This window comes from Arachis duranensis, chromosome 8 (genome assembly GCF_000817695.3).
Source record: "Arachis duranensis cultivar V14167 chromosome 8, aradu.V14167.gnm2.J7QH, whole genome shotgun sequence".
Taxonomy (NCBI): domain Eukaryota; kingdom Viridiplantae; phylum Streptophyta; class Magnoliopsida; order Fabales; family Fabaceae; genus Arachis; species Arachis duranensis.
In genome coordinates this window covers 29,690,156-29,709,710 of record NC_029779.3, presented here as the reverse complement: position 1 = coordinate 29,709,710, position 19,555 = coordinate 29,690,156, and the positions used below count along the sequence as shown (strand labels likewise).

Genomic DNA, 19,555 nt, shown 5'->3' with positions numbered 1-19,555 from the left:
AAAAAAACTTAAATTGGAGTAGAAAATGGGTAAAATTACAAATTTGTCATTATAACATTGGTATATTATAATTTATGAAGGGTATTAATGTAATTTCATTTAGGTATGATTTTCTCTCTTCTTATTTTTTTTTTCCATCCAAATAAAAGAAAATTTTTTTTCTACTTTCTTTTTTTTTTATTTTTTCTTCATCCAAACAACACAAAAAAAATTAACTTTTTCTTTTATTTTATTTCCTCTCATTTTCTTTTCACCCATTTTCTTTTCATCCATTTTTTATTTTGTATCCAAACAAAGTGTAAGAGATCGCGGATTCGAGTTTTCCTATCTTTGGTTAAAAAAAAGTTTTTAAAATAGACCCGGTCATTATTTAGGGTTGGATTCAGGTCAAAACAAACTCGAGTTTACTCGACCCACATATATACCCTGACTAATTAAAAATACAAAAATATTTGTTATGCAAGACATTTAAATTTGTCTGTTTAAAATATATTAGAATAAATAAGTTTTTTTATAAGAACTTAAATATCTCATATTTTAAAAAGTGAAGAGTATTTTCATATATTTATTGAGTAATTTTTATATTTTTAAATATAAATACCATTATATGGTGATATAAATAAATAAATAAATAAATTAGTCACCAAAAATAAATAAATAAATAAATTATCATAAGAATTTATCTAGGATAATATGATGATTTTGTTTCTAATGTAATTTATATAAATAAAAAATCCTAAAAATTAAAGGGGAAAAAATGAATTTGTGAATCGTTTTTCAAAGTTAGTTGCAATCCTTCAATTAATATATGCTAAGTTGCATTTATAACTGAAGTTGGAAAATTGGGGAAGGCAGCAACAGTGTTAGTCAAAAACTCGCTTCAAAACTGGAATTGAAGTTGAAAAAAAAGTAGTGGAAGTCGGTGAAGAAAGAAAGAGCGAAGAAGCAGCAGATGGGTGTGAGTGTGAATGGCGTGGCGGTGAGGGTAGCTTTGGCGGTGGTGGCGCTCTGCATTGGAGGCTACATTTTGGGTCCGCCTCTCTATTGGCACCTCCGAGAAGCCATTGCTGCTTCTTCTTCTGTTTCTCTTTCTTCTTGTGCTCCTTGCGTCTGCGATTGCTCTTCCCAACCCCTTATTTCTCTTCCTCAAGGTTCTTCTCTCATCCCCCTTTCTGGGTTCTTAGATCTCATCTCAAAGTTCACAACTTTCCCATCAATTCCTCTTTTTTTCCCTGTTTTCTCTGTTTATAACTGTTTTTTATCAGTTGTTCTGTTTCTACTTTGGATCTAAATACAGGAACTTTTATGAGATCTTCGTTTAGATTTCTATTTTAATTTTATTGTTATTAAAATTGGTATTCGGAATCAATGACTATTGAGAAAGCATAAGGAACTTGTGTTAGTTCGGGATTCAGTGATATGCAATGCATACAGTGGGAGCAATTATAGTTTTTTTTTTTTATGGTTCCTTTCACTTGATCTAAGCTAAAAAGATGCTTATTTCAGTTTTTTTTTTGTCTTTATTTGTGCAGGTCTTAGCAACGCTTCAATTGGAGGTTGGTTTCTTTATCCTAAATGAACTTCAACTTCATATTTACATTACTGCTTATTGTTATTATCATAACCTCTCTGTGATTCCATGTAATGCACACTTGTGTGGTGGTAGAAGCTCAACTGAAAGTTACTTTCACTTTGAGCACTAAGCTAGCTTGTTTCCCCTATAGTTTTGTGTGTTTTCCCCTTTCTATGATCGGTGGCAGATTTCTTGTGTTTGGTTTTTTTAGGATCTGTTGAATACAATATAGACTCTTTTTACATCTATCTAGATTTGGTGTCCACTTCACAGAAATGAATACTAAACAAATTTGGATGTAGACTTGTTTGGATTACATCATGCTGTTAATAAGATGTGACTCTTTTTTATTACATAAATTGCTCTCAAGAGTAAACATTTTATTTTACCTGCACCTGTGTGATCCCAAAAATACTGTTTCTATTACTGGATTTTAGATTTAACTCATTTTACTAACTGATGTTTCTTTTCTTGATTAATTGTTAAGATTGTGCAAAGCACAACCCGGAGGTGAATGGAGACACCGAAAAGAACTTTGTGGAGCTACTGTCGGAAGAATTGAAGCTGCGGGAAACTCAAGCCTTGGAAAACCAGCACCGTGCCGACATAGCCCTACTTGAGGCCAAGAAGGTTGCATCTCAGTATCAGAAGGAATCAGACAAGTGCAATTCAGGGATGGAGACGTGTGAGGAGGCCAGGGAAAGGTCCGAGGCGTCATTAGTGGCACAGAAGAAGCTAACTGCGTTGTGGGAGCTGAGAGCTCGCCAGAAAGGGTGGAAAGAAGGGGCCACCAAATCCAGTTCAAAGTCTCAAGCAAAAGCAAAAGTACAGAGTGCTTAGACATGATTTAGCCTCCATTGTTGCCCTCTAGTTTCATTTCGTTGAATAGCAAATCATCAACATAATAGGTCACATATGAAAGTTAAGGTATTCATGAGAAGCCACAAGTGTAGAGTCAATGCAAATGCTGTTGTATTTTTAACTAGGAATTTATTATACATGTTTTGGGTGTTGAAAGCTGGAAACTTCTACAGCTCATATTATTCTTTTAAGAACTTTCCTTCATACTTCTTCTACAAATCAAACAAAGGTCTTTCACTATGTCTCTTTCTATGTTTAAAAGAGTGTCAAGTGAGAAGGAGTTCAAAAGATTGAAATACCTTCAAAGTCTTTTTTTTTTCTCCATCCAATTGGTAAAGGAGAGTAAATTTCTCCTTGTTTTTCTGTCTCTTCCTGTCCCTTCTTCTCAATCATTATAAAATGCTCAAACATGACCTACAAGGCTACAACCTTTTATAGTGATTTAACACATTGCATTGTGTTTCTTTTGATGAATATGAAGTAAGAATGATATAAGAAACAACCATTTTTTATGGATGCTATTAACTCAAGTTAAAAGATAAAAAGAAATTAAAAAAAAACTATAATTGATATATGCAACAAAAGATAATACAATTTATTGTTCTCAAATCTGAAATGATAATATAATGATGAGACAAATACCATATGCCTTGCCAAGTAGTGGTCAATCATAGCAATGCCTGTGTCTGCAAAACTGCATTTATCAAATACGGCAATGGGGGCAATGTAATTTGTCCTCATGTACCTCGTGATCCCAACTTCATGGCCCATAGCCCCATACTGAAAAAAAAGGGTGGAAATTTCTACCTTTTTCCTTTTTTTTTTTTTTTTTTTTGGGATTCCTCATTTCATAGAAAATTGTGCTTATATTGTAGTAGTATCTAATTGCTATAATTTACTTGGAGAAAGAAATATTCCTTCCTTGAAGAATATGCGAGTTCTTTCCAATATGGAAAAAGTAATTTCATGGAGATGCTAAAGGCCCCCGATCTATGGACAAATTCTATTCCATTTTGTAGACTTCTCAACACAATTGTGATTGAAAATTTTTAGAAAAATTCAAGAACTCTGATGAAGAACTCTGATGATTGTATAGTGGCGGGTGACTTGAGGATGTGGTCATTTGGGGGCTGAAGGAAAGGGACATGCTGTAAAATTCTCAAAATGCACAGGCATTTTAATTGCCATAACTTTTTTGTTTTTCAAAAATGAATATTCTAATCAGTGAAAAGAAAATACATTGAAGAAAAAAAGGCTAACAAATACTCTAAAGAAACTCTTCAAAGATACTAAAATAGAAAAATTAAATAAAAAAATATAAACCAAATGTAAAGTTTTTAAGTTTTTGATGCATTAAATGCATTAGAAAACCAAAACTTTCCACTTTCATCCTCTTAATTAATCATCAAGGAACTCTCTAACTAAATCCCATTACTTGTTATCTTTCCATTTTTATAGTTTTGACAAATGTTAACTATATTTAAATGGGATGATTGACTACCTTTTTTTTTTTTTGCCCAATGGACAGAGCAACTATGATACACTAAGTATTATGAGTTTATGACAAATCCCGTTTTTCAAGTCCCAAACCTAATCTAACAGTGCAATAGTTTAGTTGGCTCAATATAACATACACTATGTGAATACATAACATTCCATATGATCATTGAGCTTGACAAGTAGTAGACTTGATTGCGATCACAAATTGAAAACATAGATTGAGTTTGAGAATAACAACATCTTGCTTATGTTATTACTGAAGCTTGTGAGAAGGAGATACAAGCTAAGTATGAACTAGTATTCACATATAGACATCATTAAAGAACATGGTACAAAAGAAGTTAAAAGGCTTGAACAATTCACTTGGCAAAACGAGCAGTCCACTCTCCAGCAACAAGATCATGTTTTGCTTTGTTTTCCAAATACAAGTGAGCAATGGCAGGGACAACAGCGTTATCTGGAACAACCATCATCATAACTCTTAAGTGAATCCATTCCACATTGTGAGGTTGAGGAGAGCGGAAGAACTTACAAGTGATCTAATTGCAGTTAGCACTTTGGTAATGGTTAGTGCTGGACTCCAACCATCCTTCAACAGTTAAAAGAATTCAAGGCAGAACTTACATATTGAATTACTCAGAACAAAATCAGTTTACAGGATTAAGTATTCTAATTCTAGCAAACAAAACATGGTGAAGAACTGAAGATGATCAATTAGGAGTACTTGGGGAGGGTTGAGGGGATAATCAGAAAGAAATATGATGTCAAGGAAAAATATGCCACTTTGGTATGCAGTTTCTGTAGACAAGTGAAAGAGAGAGAGGGAGCAGATATGAATTTAAGATTAGAAATTGAATTGAAATGGCATAGCATAGCAGAGCAGACCAGGGGGGCCAATGATGGTGGCAGAGCAGTGTGGAGGAGGGTCGTTGTTGAGCTCCACCATCTCCCTATGTATCCTCTTGCTCGATGCTGACACAGACGTTGTCGGCGCCCATGAATAGGTTGGTGCTGAGCTCGAAGAGGGTCTTCCTGATGTCATCATCACTCAGAGTCAGAGTCACACAGAGCTGCACATTCTGCAGATTCAATAGCTTCTTGGCATAGCCACTACCAGTGTATGGTTTCGATAACCCTGCTCTTATTTAGTGAGTTTGGATTAAAGTTTGTATGGACGGTAATTTATATTAAATTGATTTTATAAACTTAATTTTGATAAAACCAAGCTAGTATCAACGTCATTTATGTTTAATAATTTTGTATTAAAATAAATATTATTTAAATTAAAATTATATTTAGATAAAAATAATTAAAAAATATAAATTTATATTATTTAACAATGACATTAAAAAAATATTTATTTATAAAGCATAGTCATAAAAAAAATAAAATTAAAAAATTATTATGATTGTTCTTAGTATTTCTTATTATAAATGAGATTGAAGGATAAAATTAGTAAAAAAAAAAACTAATTTTTTAATTAATTTTTTAATCTAACAATTGAACGCAAAAGAAAAACGCAAAAATTATAATTTATTGCTTCTGATTAGTGGTGGCAAAGCGATCCGTCCACTCCAACCCCCTGTTTTAGGCCAACACTATAAACGGGCGGGTCGGCCAATCCTACGCAACTAAAGTGGGTTCAAAATGCTAGTTCGTTCCACTTTTGGTGATCTGACAAGCTAGTCCGCTTAACTATTTTTATTTTTTTAAAAAAATAAAATTCATTAAAATTAACAAAAAAATAATAATTAAAAAATCAAATACAAATAAAAAAAGTCAAATTATAATATATTTTTTTACTATCTTTTTTTTAACTTCAATAAAATTGTTCAAAATAATATTTGTTAATAGAACCATCTTTATTTTAAAAAATAAGTCACATAATTTGAACATATATACGAACTTGTAAAATAAATAAATAAAGTTAATAACTAAAAGAAGAATAAAAAAAGGTATTTAAAAATTATATAATTATTAATTTTGTAGTAGTAATCATTTTTTTATTTAATTAAAAAAATAAAAAATAAAAATCCTTGGTCCAATCCGCTCTACCCCGTCAAAGTTCGCAAATTTGGCGGTACGAGTTTGACAGATGTTATAAATTAGGCGGGTTTCAAATCTTAGTCCAACCCGTCTCGAGTTTGACGAGTTGGCCTGATGAATTCAACCTGTTTTACCACCGGTATTTCTGGTGAACGGAAGTTAAAATCCAAAATCATATTGACGTGTTTAAAAAAAAAAGTTAGCCAAACAAAAATTTCTAGCGTTAAATTAAACGTACTTTTTGTATTTTTAATGCTAAACCAAACACTCTAAACTATCATTATTTATTGGATTAGCTTAAACATTTTTTTTTCAATCTGACTTTCTTTTTTACAAGCTCAGTTAACGTGAATGACTGAAACTTTTATGACTTGTTTATGATTTACTACTTTAATTGAAGCCACTTTTAAGAAATAAATACAGAAAAGTTTTTATTAGAAAGATCAATATTTAAGTATTTTATGTACCAATTATTAGGATAATGTCAATTAATAAATTCAAAATATTTATTTTTAATGTATTTTTTATTTTAAAATCTGAACCAATGTTTTTAACTTCTAAGACAATACCCAATTAGCAAGATTTTTAATTATATTAAAATTTTTAGGGTCTTTCAAACCACGAGTTGTATCACTTAGACTTGATCCACACACGCAAGATTAATTATATTGAAATATAATATTATCATAAAATAATCATGAATATAAAAATTTGTATAGATAAAGGGCACTACTATGTCCGAACTATTCAACATAAGATAAATTATATTTTTGCTTCTCCACAGTTATCTGGTTATTATAAATCTATTGAAGGATTTTTGTAGAAACAAATGAGAAACTAGCTAGTCAAAGAAGAATGGAGACTGGAGATTATAACTGGTTAGGAGAAAAAGGACCTCACAAGTCACACCACACAGGGCCTTAACTTTATTAGCTATAACAACTAACAAGTTTGTCAGTTAGACAGTTGCTGTTCAACAGACAGTTACTTGTTCAACCAATCTTATTCATCCGATTACATTAGTAGTTAAACTTAATTAGTTGAATCAGTTGGTGGCTCTCTCATAAATAAAGTATACTGAAAATTACGTATAATCGTATTTTCACTCTCATCGTCTACTAAGCGTGGCCCCCAGTGTCTTAGTTTCACATCTACAATTTAACTTCAAAAGGAAATGTATTTTGTTAACTATAAAGCCTCATACAGACAACAAAAAACACTATAAAGCCTTATATGCATTCAATATAAACTGAAAAAGAATTGTGAAGTTTAAATTTTTAATATATTTATTATGTATTTTATTGACAAAATTTAATTTTTTTTATTAATAATAATTTAACATATGCAAAATTGATACAAAATGCAGAATAAATTGAGTCACAAGGGCGGGGCGGCATTATAAATAAAGGCACGTTGATTTCCGAAAAGTGTGACTCTGCAGTCTGCAAACAGAAACAGTTACAGACTTACAGTTACAGTTTTGTTAATGGCGACCACGAAGATCACACTTCTCCCTCTCTATGAGAAAATATGGGAGAAGCACAAATTCTCAAGATTCATGGATTCCATCACTCTTCTCCTCCTTCTGATGCTTCTTTCTTACCGTCTCTGTTCCCTTTACAACTTCTTCACTCTCCCTTCCTTCCTCGCTCTCCTCTGCGAGTCATGGTTCACCTTCACTTTCCTCACCACCATTTCGACCAAATGGACTCCTTCACACACAAGAACCTACCTTAACCGCCTCTTCCTTCGGGTTCCTCATCTTCCACCTGTCGACCTGTTTGTTACAACGGCAGATCCAGTTCTTGAACCACCAATCATAACGGTCAACACTGTTCTCTCACTGTTGGCGCTTGATTACCCTTCCAACAAGCTTTCTTGCTATGTCTCCGATGACGGTTGCTCCCCTCATACCTTCTATGCTCTTGTGGAGGCTTCAAAGTTTGCAAAGCTTTGGGTTCCTTTCTGCAAGAAGTTCAATGTGCAAGTTAGAGCACCGTTTAGATACTTCTCAGGTGATTCTAAAGCCTATAACAGCGACATCCCTGGATTTAAACAACAAAGGTTGAAAATGAAGGTAATAATATATAATTATTTGAATGAATAGTATGTAGTATTTTCTTGAAATAGTTATGATACAATACTATTTCTTTATGCAGGAGGAGTATGAGCTACTTTGCCAGAAGATTCAAAATGCAGATAAAAAATCTATTCCATGTGAGCTTGTTGACGAATTTGCAGACTTCTCAGAAACTCAGCAGAGAAATCATCCCACCATAGTTAAGGTATAGAAAATGTGTATACAAAGTTTCACTTCTTTCTTAATTGTTTTACTGAATTTATTGGTTTCTAACATTTAGCACTACATACAAATCATAAAGGTTGCAATTAATAATAATTTCTTGTCTTTATAGTTGACCGAATATGCCACTATGTCCTCTTTTTTATGTAATAATAATCACACATGCTATTTTAGATAATTTCAACCTACCCATGAATTAAAAAATTTGCAAGTTGCAAGACTGAATTGATGAATCCCAAAATATGCGCATAATGCTGAATCGGACAAAGAAATAAAGTGGGAAAGTGAGATCTCATTTATTTGCCAGTTTTTTACCACTTGAATACATTATATTAGATCTCACAAGCCTAAAAAGACTTACAATATAATTAATAGAATCTAATAAAATTTTCTTACCTATAGAATAATGACTATTTTTCTTAAGGGTATGTATAATTATGTCAACCTATAATCAGTTACAATGTTACATCCATTTATAGCCTAGAAATGTAACCAAGTTTATGATGTATTATTTATTTTGTATTTTCTTAAAGCTGGTTCTTAAATTAGTTAATAATACCTTGTTAATAGGTGATATGGGAGAACAAAGAAGGGGTCTCAAATGGGGTGCCCCACTTGATCTACATATCCAGAGAGAAGAGACCAGAACATCCACATCATTACAAAGCTGGTGCTATGAATGTGTTGGTAATTAGATTAATCATTCTTCATAACTAGAACTCCAATATGACATGAATGAAAACTTATTATTGAGTCTGTTGATTTAAAATTATGAACAGACTAGAGTCTCTGGATTGTTGACAAATGCTCCGTTTATGCTGAATGTGGATTGTGACATGTATGTGAACAATCCTGAGGTTGTTCTACACGCACTCTGCATTTTGTTGGACTCAAACGGTGAAAAAGAAGTTGCATTCGTTCAATGTCCACAGCGATTCTATGATGCAGTAAAGGATGACGCTTTTGGAAATCAGCAAGTGGCTTTGCCTTTGGTGAGTCATTTCTTATCATATCACACAAGAAATTTATTATCCGTAGTCATTTCTTATCTATGAACTATGATGAGAAGCAATAATAAGGTGTATTAAGAAATTAATGTTCACTTGTTATAAAAAAAAATGCAGTATATAGGAAGTGGATTTGCAGGACTACAAGGGATCATATATGCAGGAACAAATTGTTTCCACAGGAGAAAAGTTATTTACGGCAAATCTCCCGATCTTGACATTCAAAATGGGAACAAGGATCATGTTTTCATCAATGGTACTAATAATTAAACTAAGCTATATTCAAAATTATATTACTATATGGTATAAGTAATTCTCAATTTCATAACATCTTGCTCTCTTTGGCAGGAATATTATCAGAAAAGGAAAAAACAAAAACATTTGGCAATTCAAAGGGGTTCGTCAAATCAGCTGCTAGTGCTTTGGAGCAAAAGACATTCGTTTCCAATGATAATTCCATACACCTTGATCATGAGGAAGTGAACAAGGTTTCTAGTTGTGAATATGAATACAACACCGCCTGGGGTAAACAGGTGAGTATGCCAATAGGATATGAAAAATTATATAACATCAATTTTATTTTTTTTTTTGACTATTTACATCCAGTTTTTATAACACCTTGCATTACATATTTCATTTATATATTAAAAATGTTCGTAAAATATGAGAAAAAAATATTTTTATATACCATAAAAGAATGTGTAATATCAAAAAATGAAGCAGCTATAATTTTTCATTATAGAATTGGGGAATATCTTAAGTACAATATTGGGATCATACAGGATGAGATATCTGGAGCTTATTAAATAGTGTGACAGTACAAAATTGTTATATAATATATGAAATAAGTAAAATCACATTTAAAAGAATCAAAGCTACCCTTTTAAATTTGAACAATGGATTATTTAGATACATTATTTTTAATGTAAATTTAGAAGAAGATTCCCTTTTTTACCTATATTTTCTTGGGTATTTGTGGTAAAATGCTAATTTGTTGTTGTTTTATGTTTGTTTTGAGAATATTCAGGTGGGGTGGATATATGGGTCAACATCAGAGGATGTGTTGACTGGGCTGAGATTTCACACAAAAGGTTGGAGATCTGAATTTTGCACAACAGATCCAATAGCATTTAGGGGATGCTCACCTCAAGATAGTATAGGCCAGATGGCCCAACATAAGAGATGGTCCTCTGGCTTGCTTGAAATTTTCCTAAGCAAGCACTGTCCTATCTTTGGGACCCTTTTTGGTAAGCTACAATTGAGAGAATGTTTGGCATATATTTGGATCACTACTTGGGCCTTAAGATCTGTCCCTGAAATCTGCTATGCTCTTCTACCTGCCTATTGTATCATCACCAATTCCACCTTCTTGCCAAATCAGGTCACCACAAAACTTACTACATACAATTGGTATTAACAATAATAACGTTTTATACATGTGATATTAATTTGTATATAATTCTTGTGCAACCGATACAAATAAATGTATTATAAGATAATTTAATTCTAGTATACCTATTTATAGTAGTTGTACAAGAGTTACACACAAATTAGTGGTTCATGTAGCATTTGTGAATTTGGACAATGTTTTAATTTCATGCACAATTATGGTTATGTAGGGAGCAGGTTTATGGATACCAGCTACACTGGTATTGATCTACAACGTATCTACATTGTTAGAGCAAGTGTTAAGCGGGTTGTCAATTCGGACATGGTGGAACAACCAGAGGATGGCAAGAATAACAACCATGAATTCCTGCTCTTTTGGATTCTTGGCTATAATACTCAAGCAACTGAGAATATCAGACACAGTCTTCGAAATAACAAAGAAAGAGGAACCTTCTTCTAGTGACGATGGGAATTCTGGAAGGTTCACCTTCAACGAGTCTCCCATCTTTCTACCAGGGATAACTATTTTGCTTGTTCAACTCACTGCTTTGGTTATCAACTTCTCAATCAGAAGAGGGAGCAACACACATTATGGTTTTGGTGAAGTGTTTTGCAGTGCCTATGTGGTTCTATGTTACTTGCCATTCTTGAAAGGCTTGTTTGGGAGAGGAAAATATGGGATTCCATTATCCACAATATGCAAGTCAACTCTGCTGGCTTTTCTGTTTGTGCAATTATGTAGGAGCCAAAGCAGTTAAATTTTTCAACCATTACAATTTTGAATAAGTCAATTATTTCTAATAATTTCGAGTAAATCCTATAATTTTTGGATTTAAATCTTGCTATTATTTTATATTTTTTATTTGTTTCTCTAATTTTATGTACGATTTTGATTTTATATTTTGATCTGTCGATAATAACTCGATCTAACAATCAAGAGAATAAAAAAGTGAAATAATGATGTTCTCCATCATTATAAATGTAAAATTGACTTTCCTAATAAATTTGAGTTATAAATCAATTATAAAAAGAATGAAATATAACTACAAAGAACAAAGATATAAATATGTTTTTTTTAGGTCGAAACACTATTATAAATATTATTTGAAATTAATATTGAGTTATGCTTTCCACTGGAGTATTTTTTGTTTTTCTAGAGGATAAATAAAATTTATTATTTTTAGTTAACAGTTAGTTATTCATATTAAAAAATATAAATTAAAAATATGTTATAAATTATTAAATAAAAGAAATTGGATGAATAGCTAAAAGTAAGTAAATTCCTGTGCAGCTCTAGAAGTGAAGCTGAGGAGGTGATAACAACTCGTGAGGGAGTAGACAAGGATATATATTGGTCCACCCAAAGGATAATACAACATATCTATTATCAATTTATTATCCTTTTACTAACAAGATTGAATGTGATTAATTGCATGCTCATCACATAACTTTAGTAATATTCTAAAATATCTCAAAATAATAAAAACATTTTATTGAAAAAATTTAAATGATGCCGACTGCTATAGTTTACTTATAATTACAATTTCCTTATATTCTAATAATATGTATGCATGTATCCTTAACTCGGATTAAACACATCCACCTCAAAGAAAACACATGGAAAGGGAATTCATTTGGCCCTCTGAAGGGCAGTGATGGAACTAGAATTCCCCTCAATAGAATCATACCTACGAAACAAGTGGGCTACAATCAAAGCAGCTGTAAGGGGCACAATGTCTTTTCCAGCGCACTGCTTATTGGACGAAGTAGCGGACCCACTCTGAGGCCCATTGGACCAAAATAAGTAGTCCAACAATTGGGCCCCATCGTTAGCGAACCGGTCCGGCTTAAAACTCTCCGGTTCTTGAAACACAAGTGGGTCTCGCATAACAAGTTTCTGGTAGCCGCAGAGTAACTCGCCCTTGGTGACTCGGAAGGCCGAGTCGTGTGAACTCAGTGTGAAATCCTTTCTTGCGCGGGCGTACTGGAGGGGAACCGGTGGGTTGAGGCGGAGCACCTCGTAGACGACGGAGTTGATGAGTGGCATGTCTTTGACCGAGTTGAGGGTGAGGGTTGACCCGCCATTTTCCCTTGCTTCCTTTGCCAGTTTGCGTTGTAAGCCTGTGGTGTCGGTGGCTATGGCGTCAATCAGGCTTGGGAGGAATACGGAGAAGCCTCCGAATGCGTTGAATCCAAGCACGAAGAGAAGGTTGTGAATGGATTCTTCTTCGGTCAACCCAAACTCGAGCTTGCCTCTGTTTACAACCTCCTTACCTGGATTTGTTTGATTTGCATGAAAAAATAATCAATTAATTAATTATGAAAATGACATGCAAAGATATGAATAATATTAATAATGGTGTGTACCATGTTGTTTGATGAAGTTGTAGAGGTTGTTGTAGTCACCACTGACAAGGAAGAAAGGATAGGCGAATGAGTGGAGGAAGATCTCCTCTAAGGGCTGGAGAATGCCTATGGGGACTGTGGGCAGGAGCTGAAGGGCCAACCAGCGGTCAAACATAAGGTAGCCGCCGTCCGCGATCTTGGCGTCGACGGAAGGGTCGGCTCCGGAGAGGGTCTTGGTGAGGAAGGTGAAGAGGAACTGCTGTAAAGGGAAAAGGTAGCTCGCAGAAGAGGAATTGGAGAGTGTGGATTCGAGGTTGTCACACATTTTGTCTAGGTTTGATACTAGTTCAGATGCCCATATTCCTGAGCTCCGTTTAAGGATGTCCATTGTGAAATTCTTCACCTGTTGTATTGCACACCATTAGCAACATCTATTATTCAATAATTCAAATTATTTTTGTCTACTTATCTTTAAAAATTCTATTATAATTTATTTATAGGCACATACATAGTTCGGCTTCTATCTCATAAGGTGTAGTGCATGCACCTAATACATTTGATTTAATACAAACGGTTCCGCGAACTAAGGATGAAGCCAAATTAGTTAAAAAATAATATTATAAAAAAAATAATTTTTCATTGTTTTTATTTTTTAAAATTTAAAATAAAAAAATAAAGTCAACTTAATTAATTTATATTATAATTAATTTTTAAAATTTTATCTAATATTTTTAATTATTAATTTTACATAAATATACATGCAAATGAGCCTTCACTCTTTACCTAATGGGAAGACAGAGAAAAGATAAATAGTACCACGTGTAAGCATTTCACCACGTTCGTAACCTGAAGGAGACATGAAAAATCCGAATCCTGGGACCAATCACCAATCGCTAGCTTCTAATAATTAGGATGGTCCCCACATTAGCATGCATAGCTGGGTCCGCAACGCCATATATGGTTATTTGACTTATTTCTAATTTATACAGATCTATCACATCCATTTCCAATGCTAGATCATAATTCATAAATCAAAGTTGAATATTTAATTTGCAGCCCAAATTCATTCATTATTCAATACACATATTACTCTTGTTTTATTTTTTAGATTTATTAACATGTTCCTCTATGAAGACTAATCTCATTATGTTGCATAAAATATTTGGAATACAATAAAAATCAATTTAGACTAATTTAAAATTATTTTATTTTATATTTATTAATTATTTTTAAAATAAATATATAATTTAAAAATATTATTTTATTAATATTACTCTTTCTAAAAAATACGTTTGTCTTATCGTAATCAAATTGAAAACTATTTAACATATATATCGATCTTTTTTTTTCTTATTACAAATTTCTTTGTTTTTCTTCAACACACTACACCAGTACACCACAATTAGGCACAAAACTAAAATCAAATTTCGGTGCATATCACATTAACAAAACCGATATTTTATATTATTTTCTCTTTAATTTCAAATTTTAAGTAAATATGGAACCGTTAATAAACTTTAACAAAAGAATTAGTACAGTGTAAAACAAACAAAACTTCAACTTACATATTAACAAGAATCATGCAATTTTTTTAAACAATTAAGTTGATTCATATAATCATATTATTAATAAGAACAAGTTGAAGCTCTTTACCATGCCATGTTGAGGTTCGGAAGGGTCTTGGTAAACACCGACTCTCATGTTTCCGGTGTAGGCGAGGCTGGGGGCAAAGTCTCCGAGAAGAATATCCTTTTTCTCGACGAGATCCATGTCGAAGAAGTGGGAGAATGACTTAACATCAACGACGGCGATGACATTAGGATTAACGTTCAAGAAGAATGGGAACGAGGGAGGAACGTTGGTACGAAAAACTGTGCTCTTGTGCTTTTCAATTCTTTTTCTGAAAAAGCTCTCGGGCTTCTGGAACCAGAAGTAGTCGAGTCTGTCGGATATTGAACCCACCAACGGCCATCCGTAACTTCCCGGGATCTGCCGTAATGGGAGATCCACCGGTGGCGCTGATGACGGAGTGGCCAGTGATGGTGGTGGTGGAGGAGGTGAAAATGACATAGGTTATAAAAGGATAAGAAAGAAAAAGAGAAGGTTTTATATGGCGATGGAACTTGTGTGATAGCTATTAGCTTTCCACCAAGATATTAACAAGTTATATTTTGTTTTGGGTTATGCTATTGTTTTTTGAAAAATGTTGAAAGGGAATTCATTTGGCCCTTTTTTTTTTTTTGGTTAACAATTCATTTGGCCCTTTGAAGGGTAGTGATGAAACTAGAATTCCCCTCAATGGAATCATACCTACGAAACAAGTGGGCTACAATCAAAGCAACTGTAAGGGGGCACAATGTCTTTTCCAGCGCACTGCTTATTGGACGAAGTAGCGGACCCACTCTGAGGCCCATTGGACCAAAATAAGTAGTCCAACAATTGGGCCCCATCGTTAGCGAACCGGTCCGGCTTAAAACTCTCCGGTTCTTGAAACACAAGTGGGTCTCGCATAACAAGTTTCTGGTAGCCGCAGAGTAACTCGCCCTTGGTGACTCGGAAGGCCGAGTCGTGTGAACTCAGTGTGAAATCCTTTCTTGCGCGGGCGTACTGGAGGGGAACCGGTGGGTTGAGGCGGAGCACCTCGTAGACGACGGAGTTGATGAGTGGCATGTCTTTGACCGAGTTGAGGGTGAGGGTTGACCCGCCATTTTCCCTTGCTTCCTATGCCAGTTTGCGTTGTAAGCCTGTGGTGTCGGTGGCTATGGCGTCAATCAGGCTTGGGAGGAATACGGAGAAGCCTCCGAATGCGTTGAATCCAAGCACGAAGAGAAGGTTGTGAATGGATTCTTCTTCGGTCAACCCAAACTCGAGCTTGCCTCTGTTTGTTTGATTCGCATGAAAAAATAATCAATTAATTAATTATGAAAATGACATGCAAAGATATGAATAATATTAATAATGGTGTGTACCATGTTGTTTGATGAAGTTGTAGAGGTTGTTGTAGTCACCACTGACAAGGAAGAAAGGATAGGCGAATGAGTGGAGGAAGATCTCCTCTAAGGGCTGGAGAATGCCTATGGGGAATGTGGGCAGGAGCTGAAGGGCCAACCAGCGGTCAAACATAAGGTAGCCGCCGTCCGCGATCTTGGCGTCGACGGAAGGGTCGGCTCCGGAGAGGGTCTTGGTGAGGAAGGTGAAGAGGAACTGCTGTAAAGGGAAAAGGTAGCTCGCAGAAGAGGAATTGGAGAGTGTGGATTCGAGGTTGTCACACATTTTGTCTAGGTTTGATACTAGTTCAGATGCCCATATTCCTGAGCTCCGTTTAAGGATGTCCATTGTGAAATTCTTCACCTGTTGTATTGCACACCATTAGCAACATTTATTATTCAATAATTCAAATTATTTTTATCTACTTATCTTTAAAAATGCTATTATAATTTATGGTGATTGCTACGGTACGATGATAAATTAATACGTACCGATACGTTTAAAACATGGACAAATAACAATAAGCCATGTGGAATTTATTTTCCACGTCAGCATTTAATTTTTTCTTTTTTAAATATATAATATATCACCACTTTTACTAAAACATTCTTTTAATTAAATAAAAATAAAAAATAAATTGTATTTAATTTTAATAAAAAGACTTAAACATCCTTCTTTTATTTGATTAGACAAAAATACCTTTTTAAATTAATCAAATTATAAAATTCAATTAATCTTAATTTTATAATTTCAAATAATTAAAACAACAAAATAAAAACATATTAAAAAAACAAAAAACTAAAATTGTTCTTCATCTGCTTCAAAACTCTATGTTCACGCCTCTAAAAGTTTTAGGTTTCTTCATCTTCTCTTAAAAACCTTCATCGTTCATGCCTCTAAAAGTTTCGATCTTCTTCATCTTTTTCTTCTCTCCTCTTCCTATCCTCTCTCGCTGCTCTTGGATCTCTCTCACTGCGTTGCACGACGCCATTGTTTTGCTGGGATGCCCTAGTCAATTACCCAACCCAGCAACCTTAGCTCCACACACCGGCTAAACGCGAACCAATCCCTCCCATCACCCTCGAGCTCCTCCTTCCTCTCTCCGTCATCGATCTCACTCCCTCACCTCCGTCCATCTTCCGCCGCCGTTGATGAAAACCGGAAAAGCGGCGGTTTCTGATTAACCGACCGGTTCAGGAAAATATTTTCTTTTGTTCCTTTTCCAAAACGACGTCGTTTTGGTTTATTTAAAAAAACAAAGAACAAAAGCCCTACGGGCTACCAATCCCCACCCCCACCCGACCCCAGTTTCCACTTTCCCTCCCCTTTCCCCCCCAACCCTAACGGCGCCTAAGCCTAACCCTATCAGCCCTCCGCCAGTCCGCCTCACCTCACTCACCCAGCCCCAGCCCCCAGCCGCCCGCCGTCATCCTCTTCGTCTCACCGCCGGTCTGAACTCTGAAGGAACCGACTCAACCAAGGGAGTAGGAACAGGACAGATACAGACCCGCCACCCGCGAACTCGCCGTTGTCGCGCAGTCGAACTCGCCATTCCAGCGCCGTCGCCCTCGCCCAGTCGCCATTGCTTTTCCGATCGAACTCGCCGTTGCCTCGCCCTTCTACTCTGTGACTCTGTCAAACAGGTAAGCTCCAGTTCTATAATCTGCTTCTGCTCTGTTCTGCACTTGAAGTTTAATGATTGTTCTGTCAAATGCATTACACCTGCTCTGTTCTGCATTGCACTTGTAAGTTGTAAACTTACTTTTTTTCTGCACTTCTTGCTGACTTGCTGTTATGAATATGAATATGCTTGTTGAAATTGTTAAGCTGAATATCCTTGCTGACTTGTAAGTGAAAATGTCCCCCAACACCAACTTGATTGACTGGTAGCCAAACCCAATTTCTTTTCAGGGGCCTTATATTAGAAATGATTTAAAATAAAAGGAATGGTAAGATAGAAACAATAACAAGTCCAAATAGAGAAGATGTGGACTAAAATTAAAATCCCTTTCAATATAGTAACTAATGTTCTTTACACACAAAAAATCTTATAGACAAGAAAAATAATACACAGAAGAATTCTCCCTCTGTTGGTACATGACAAAGCAATGTTACAGTACTTATATCAACAAAAATCAATGTGACCCAAACATGACAAGAGCACAAAAACTTACAGTAAGGTATTAAAAAAGACCCTTAATAATACAAATTTCCACTAGAAAAAAGAATATTTCCTTTTTTGTTCCCCTCTAGTATTGATATGGACAGACTCAGATTATTCTCCAATGCTTATAAAGCAAACAACTGTCTTCTATGCTTCAATTATTAGGGTAGCTGTTTGACAACTTGAGTGATTTATACCTCAAGCAGGAAGATCATTCTAACATTACAATGCACCCTTGAATTCTTCCAATTTGCCCTCGAACTACAGGAAGATCAAAGAGTTCTAGTAGCAGTCCCACTGCTTCCCTCCTCTCTTCTGCATCTCTTGTTAGAGACTTCACCACTGGTGATAAAAACTCAGTTTCTGCCATCTTCTCCTGGACAGTACTATTACAAAACATAACTAAGTAATTAACAACAACAAATACAGTCAATTTCACAAGAAATGTTGCCTTATTTTCAGAATTCTACCTTTGTCTCATCTTTGCCCGAAGCCATATTTCCTAACAATTGAATGATGTTAAGCTTCTATTTTCCATAATCATATTCATAGAAAACTGGATTTTTTGTACGAAAAAAGAAAAGAAAAGAATAATCAGTTACACAAGTAGTAAACTGTAACTGGGAAACACATGATAAATGAATTTACTTTATCAGAAACTAATGGAAAATTGAAAGCAAAAAAGGGAAAATCAATCACACACAGAAATTCAAGAAATTCAGAAGAAAATTGAATTGAACCTGTTGAGAAAATGCAAGGGATGACTAAGAAAACTGTGAAAACACCTAGAAGTTGAGCTTAGACTTCCACATGTTTCTTCGAATTTTTTTAAGTATGAAAAACTGTTTTAACACTCTTATGCACTAATAGCTCTTAGGTTTCATAGGATTTGATTGACCAATAATTTTAATTAAAAAAAAAGTTTAGTTCATTTTGCCTATTCCATTCTCCTAGCATTTAGTTAGTACCTAACATGTTAAAATTTTAAGTTCAGTCATGGAGAATGATGGCAAAGAGTCGTATAAGGATGGTCATCAATCTGAGGATTTAAGTGTTGAGTATGAGTGTAGTTCCGACGAAAGTGATGATATGGTGGATGTAACTGTAGATGAAGCAGAGGCAGATATAATTAATGCTGGTGGTTTGGAAAAGTTGATAACTGATGACCATCGAAGATATATGGGGACTGGCGTTTGATACAAAATCTCAAGTTTGTGAATTTTATGCCAAATATGCCAAGTGCTATGGATTTGTGTCCCGAAAAGACTTGAAGACGGTGGATGTTAATGGCAACATTAATACAAGACAGTTAGTTTGCAATAAAGCGGGAGAAAGACATTGGAAGCACCTTAAAAGGGACAATCGGCAAAGGGAGCATA

The 19,555-nt window shown here is 34.6% G+C and overlaps 4 protein-coding genes and 1 pseudogene across 7 annotated transcripts; 2 read left to right on the top strand and 3 right to left on the bottom strand.

The window, feature by feature from the left end:
- Positions 1 to 822: 822 nt before the first annotated feature.
- On the top strand, positions 823 to 2,680 carry LOC127741094 (uncharacterized). Its single transcript, XM_052252605.1, has 3 exons — positions 823 to 1,151; positions 1,533 to 1,556; positions 2,061 to 2,680. Exons 1-3 carry the CDS (start codon positions 953 to 955, stop codon positions 2,411 to 2,413), a joined length of 576 nt encoding a protein of 191 aa, XP_052108565.1. The 5' UTR covers positions 823 to 952; the 3' UTR covers positions 2,414 to 2,680.
- A 1,452-nt stretch (positions 2,681 to 4,132) lies between these two features.
- Positions 4,133 to 5,069, bottom strand: LOC107462041 (constitutive photomorphogenesis protein 10-like). 3 transcript variants are annotated; one of them, XM_052253218.1, is made up of 4 exons: positions 4,820 to 5,069; positions 4,659 to 4,732; positions 4,467 to 4,523; positions 4,133 to 4,391 (listed from the first exon to the last, which is right to left on the bottom strand). In XM_052253218.1, the coding sequence occupies exons 1-4, from the start codon at positions 4,977 to 4,979 to the stop codon at positions 4,236 to 4,238; spliced, it is 447 nt and encodes a 148-aa protein (XP_052109178.1). In that variant the 5' UTR covers positions 4,980 to 5,069; the 3' UTR covers positions 4,133 to 4,235. The 3 variants fall into 3 exon arrangements, 2 of the variants coding, with proteins under 2 accessions (XP_052109178.1, XP_052109179.1); XM_052253219.1 differs by having other exon boundaries at positions 4,133 to 4,396; positions 4,513 to 4,523; XR_002366754.2 differs by lacking the exon at positions 4,659 to 4,732 and having other exon boundaries at positions 4,133 to 4,523.
- A 2,338-nt stretch (positions 5,070 to 7,407) lies between these two features.
- On the top strand, positions 7,408 to 11,535 carry LOC107462079 (cellulose synthase-like protein B4). Of its 2 annotated transcripts, none has more exons than XM_016080644.3 (8): positions 7,408 to 8,057; positions 8,140 to 8,265; positions 8,853 to 8,969; positions 9,062 to 9,274; positions 9,407 to 9,545; positions 9,638 to 9,822; positions 10,317 to 10,670; positions 10,909 to 11,535. In XM_016080644.3, exons 1-8 carry the CDS (start codon positions 7,467 to 7,469, stop codon positions 11,434 to 11,436), a joined length of 2,253 nt encoding a protein of 750 aa, XP_015936130.1. In that variant the 5' UTR covers positions 7,408 to 7,466; the 3' UTR covers positions 11,437 to 11,535. The 2 variants fall into 2 exon arrangements, with proteins under 2 accessions (XP_015936130.1, XP_052108422.1); XM_052252462.1 differs by having other exon boundaries at positions 10,916 to 11,084.
- A 612-nt stretch (positions 11,536 to 12,147) lies between these two features.
- LOC107462075 (fatty acid hydroperoxide lyase, chloroplastic) lies at positions 12,148 to 15,208 on the bottom strand. The gene is made up of 3 exons (XM_016080641.3): positions 14,678 to 15,208; positions 13,046 to 13,427; positions 12,148 to 12,952 (listed from the first exon to the last, which is right to left on the bottom strand). Exons 1-3 carry the CDS (start codon positions 15,092 to 15,094, stop codon positions 12,309 to 12,311), a joined length of 1,443 nt encoding a protein of 480 aa, XP_015936127.1. The 5' UTR covers positions 15,095 to 15,208; the 3' UTR covers positions 12,148 to 12,308.
- On the bottom strand, positions 15,193 to 18,673 carry LOC110274598 (linolenate hydroperoxide lyase, chloroplastic-like; annotated as a pseudogene).
- Between the last annotated feature and the right edge of the window lie 882 nt (positions 18,674 to 19,555).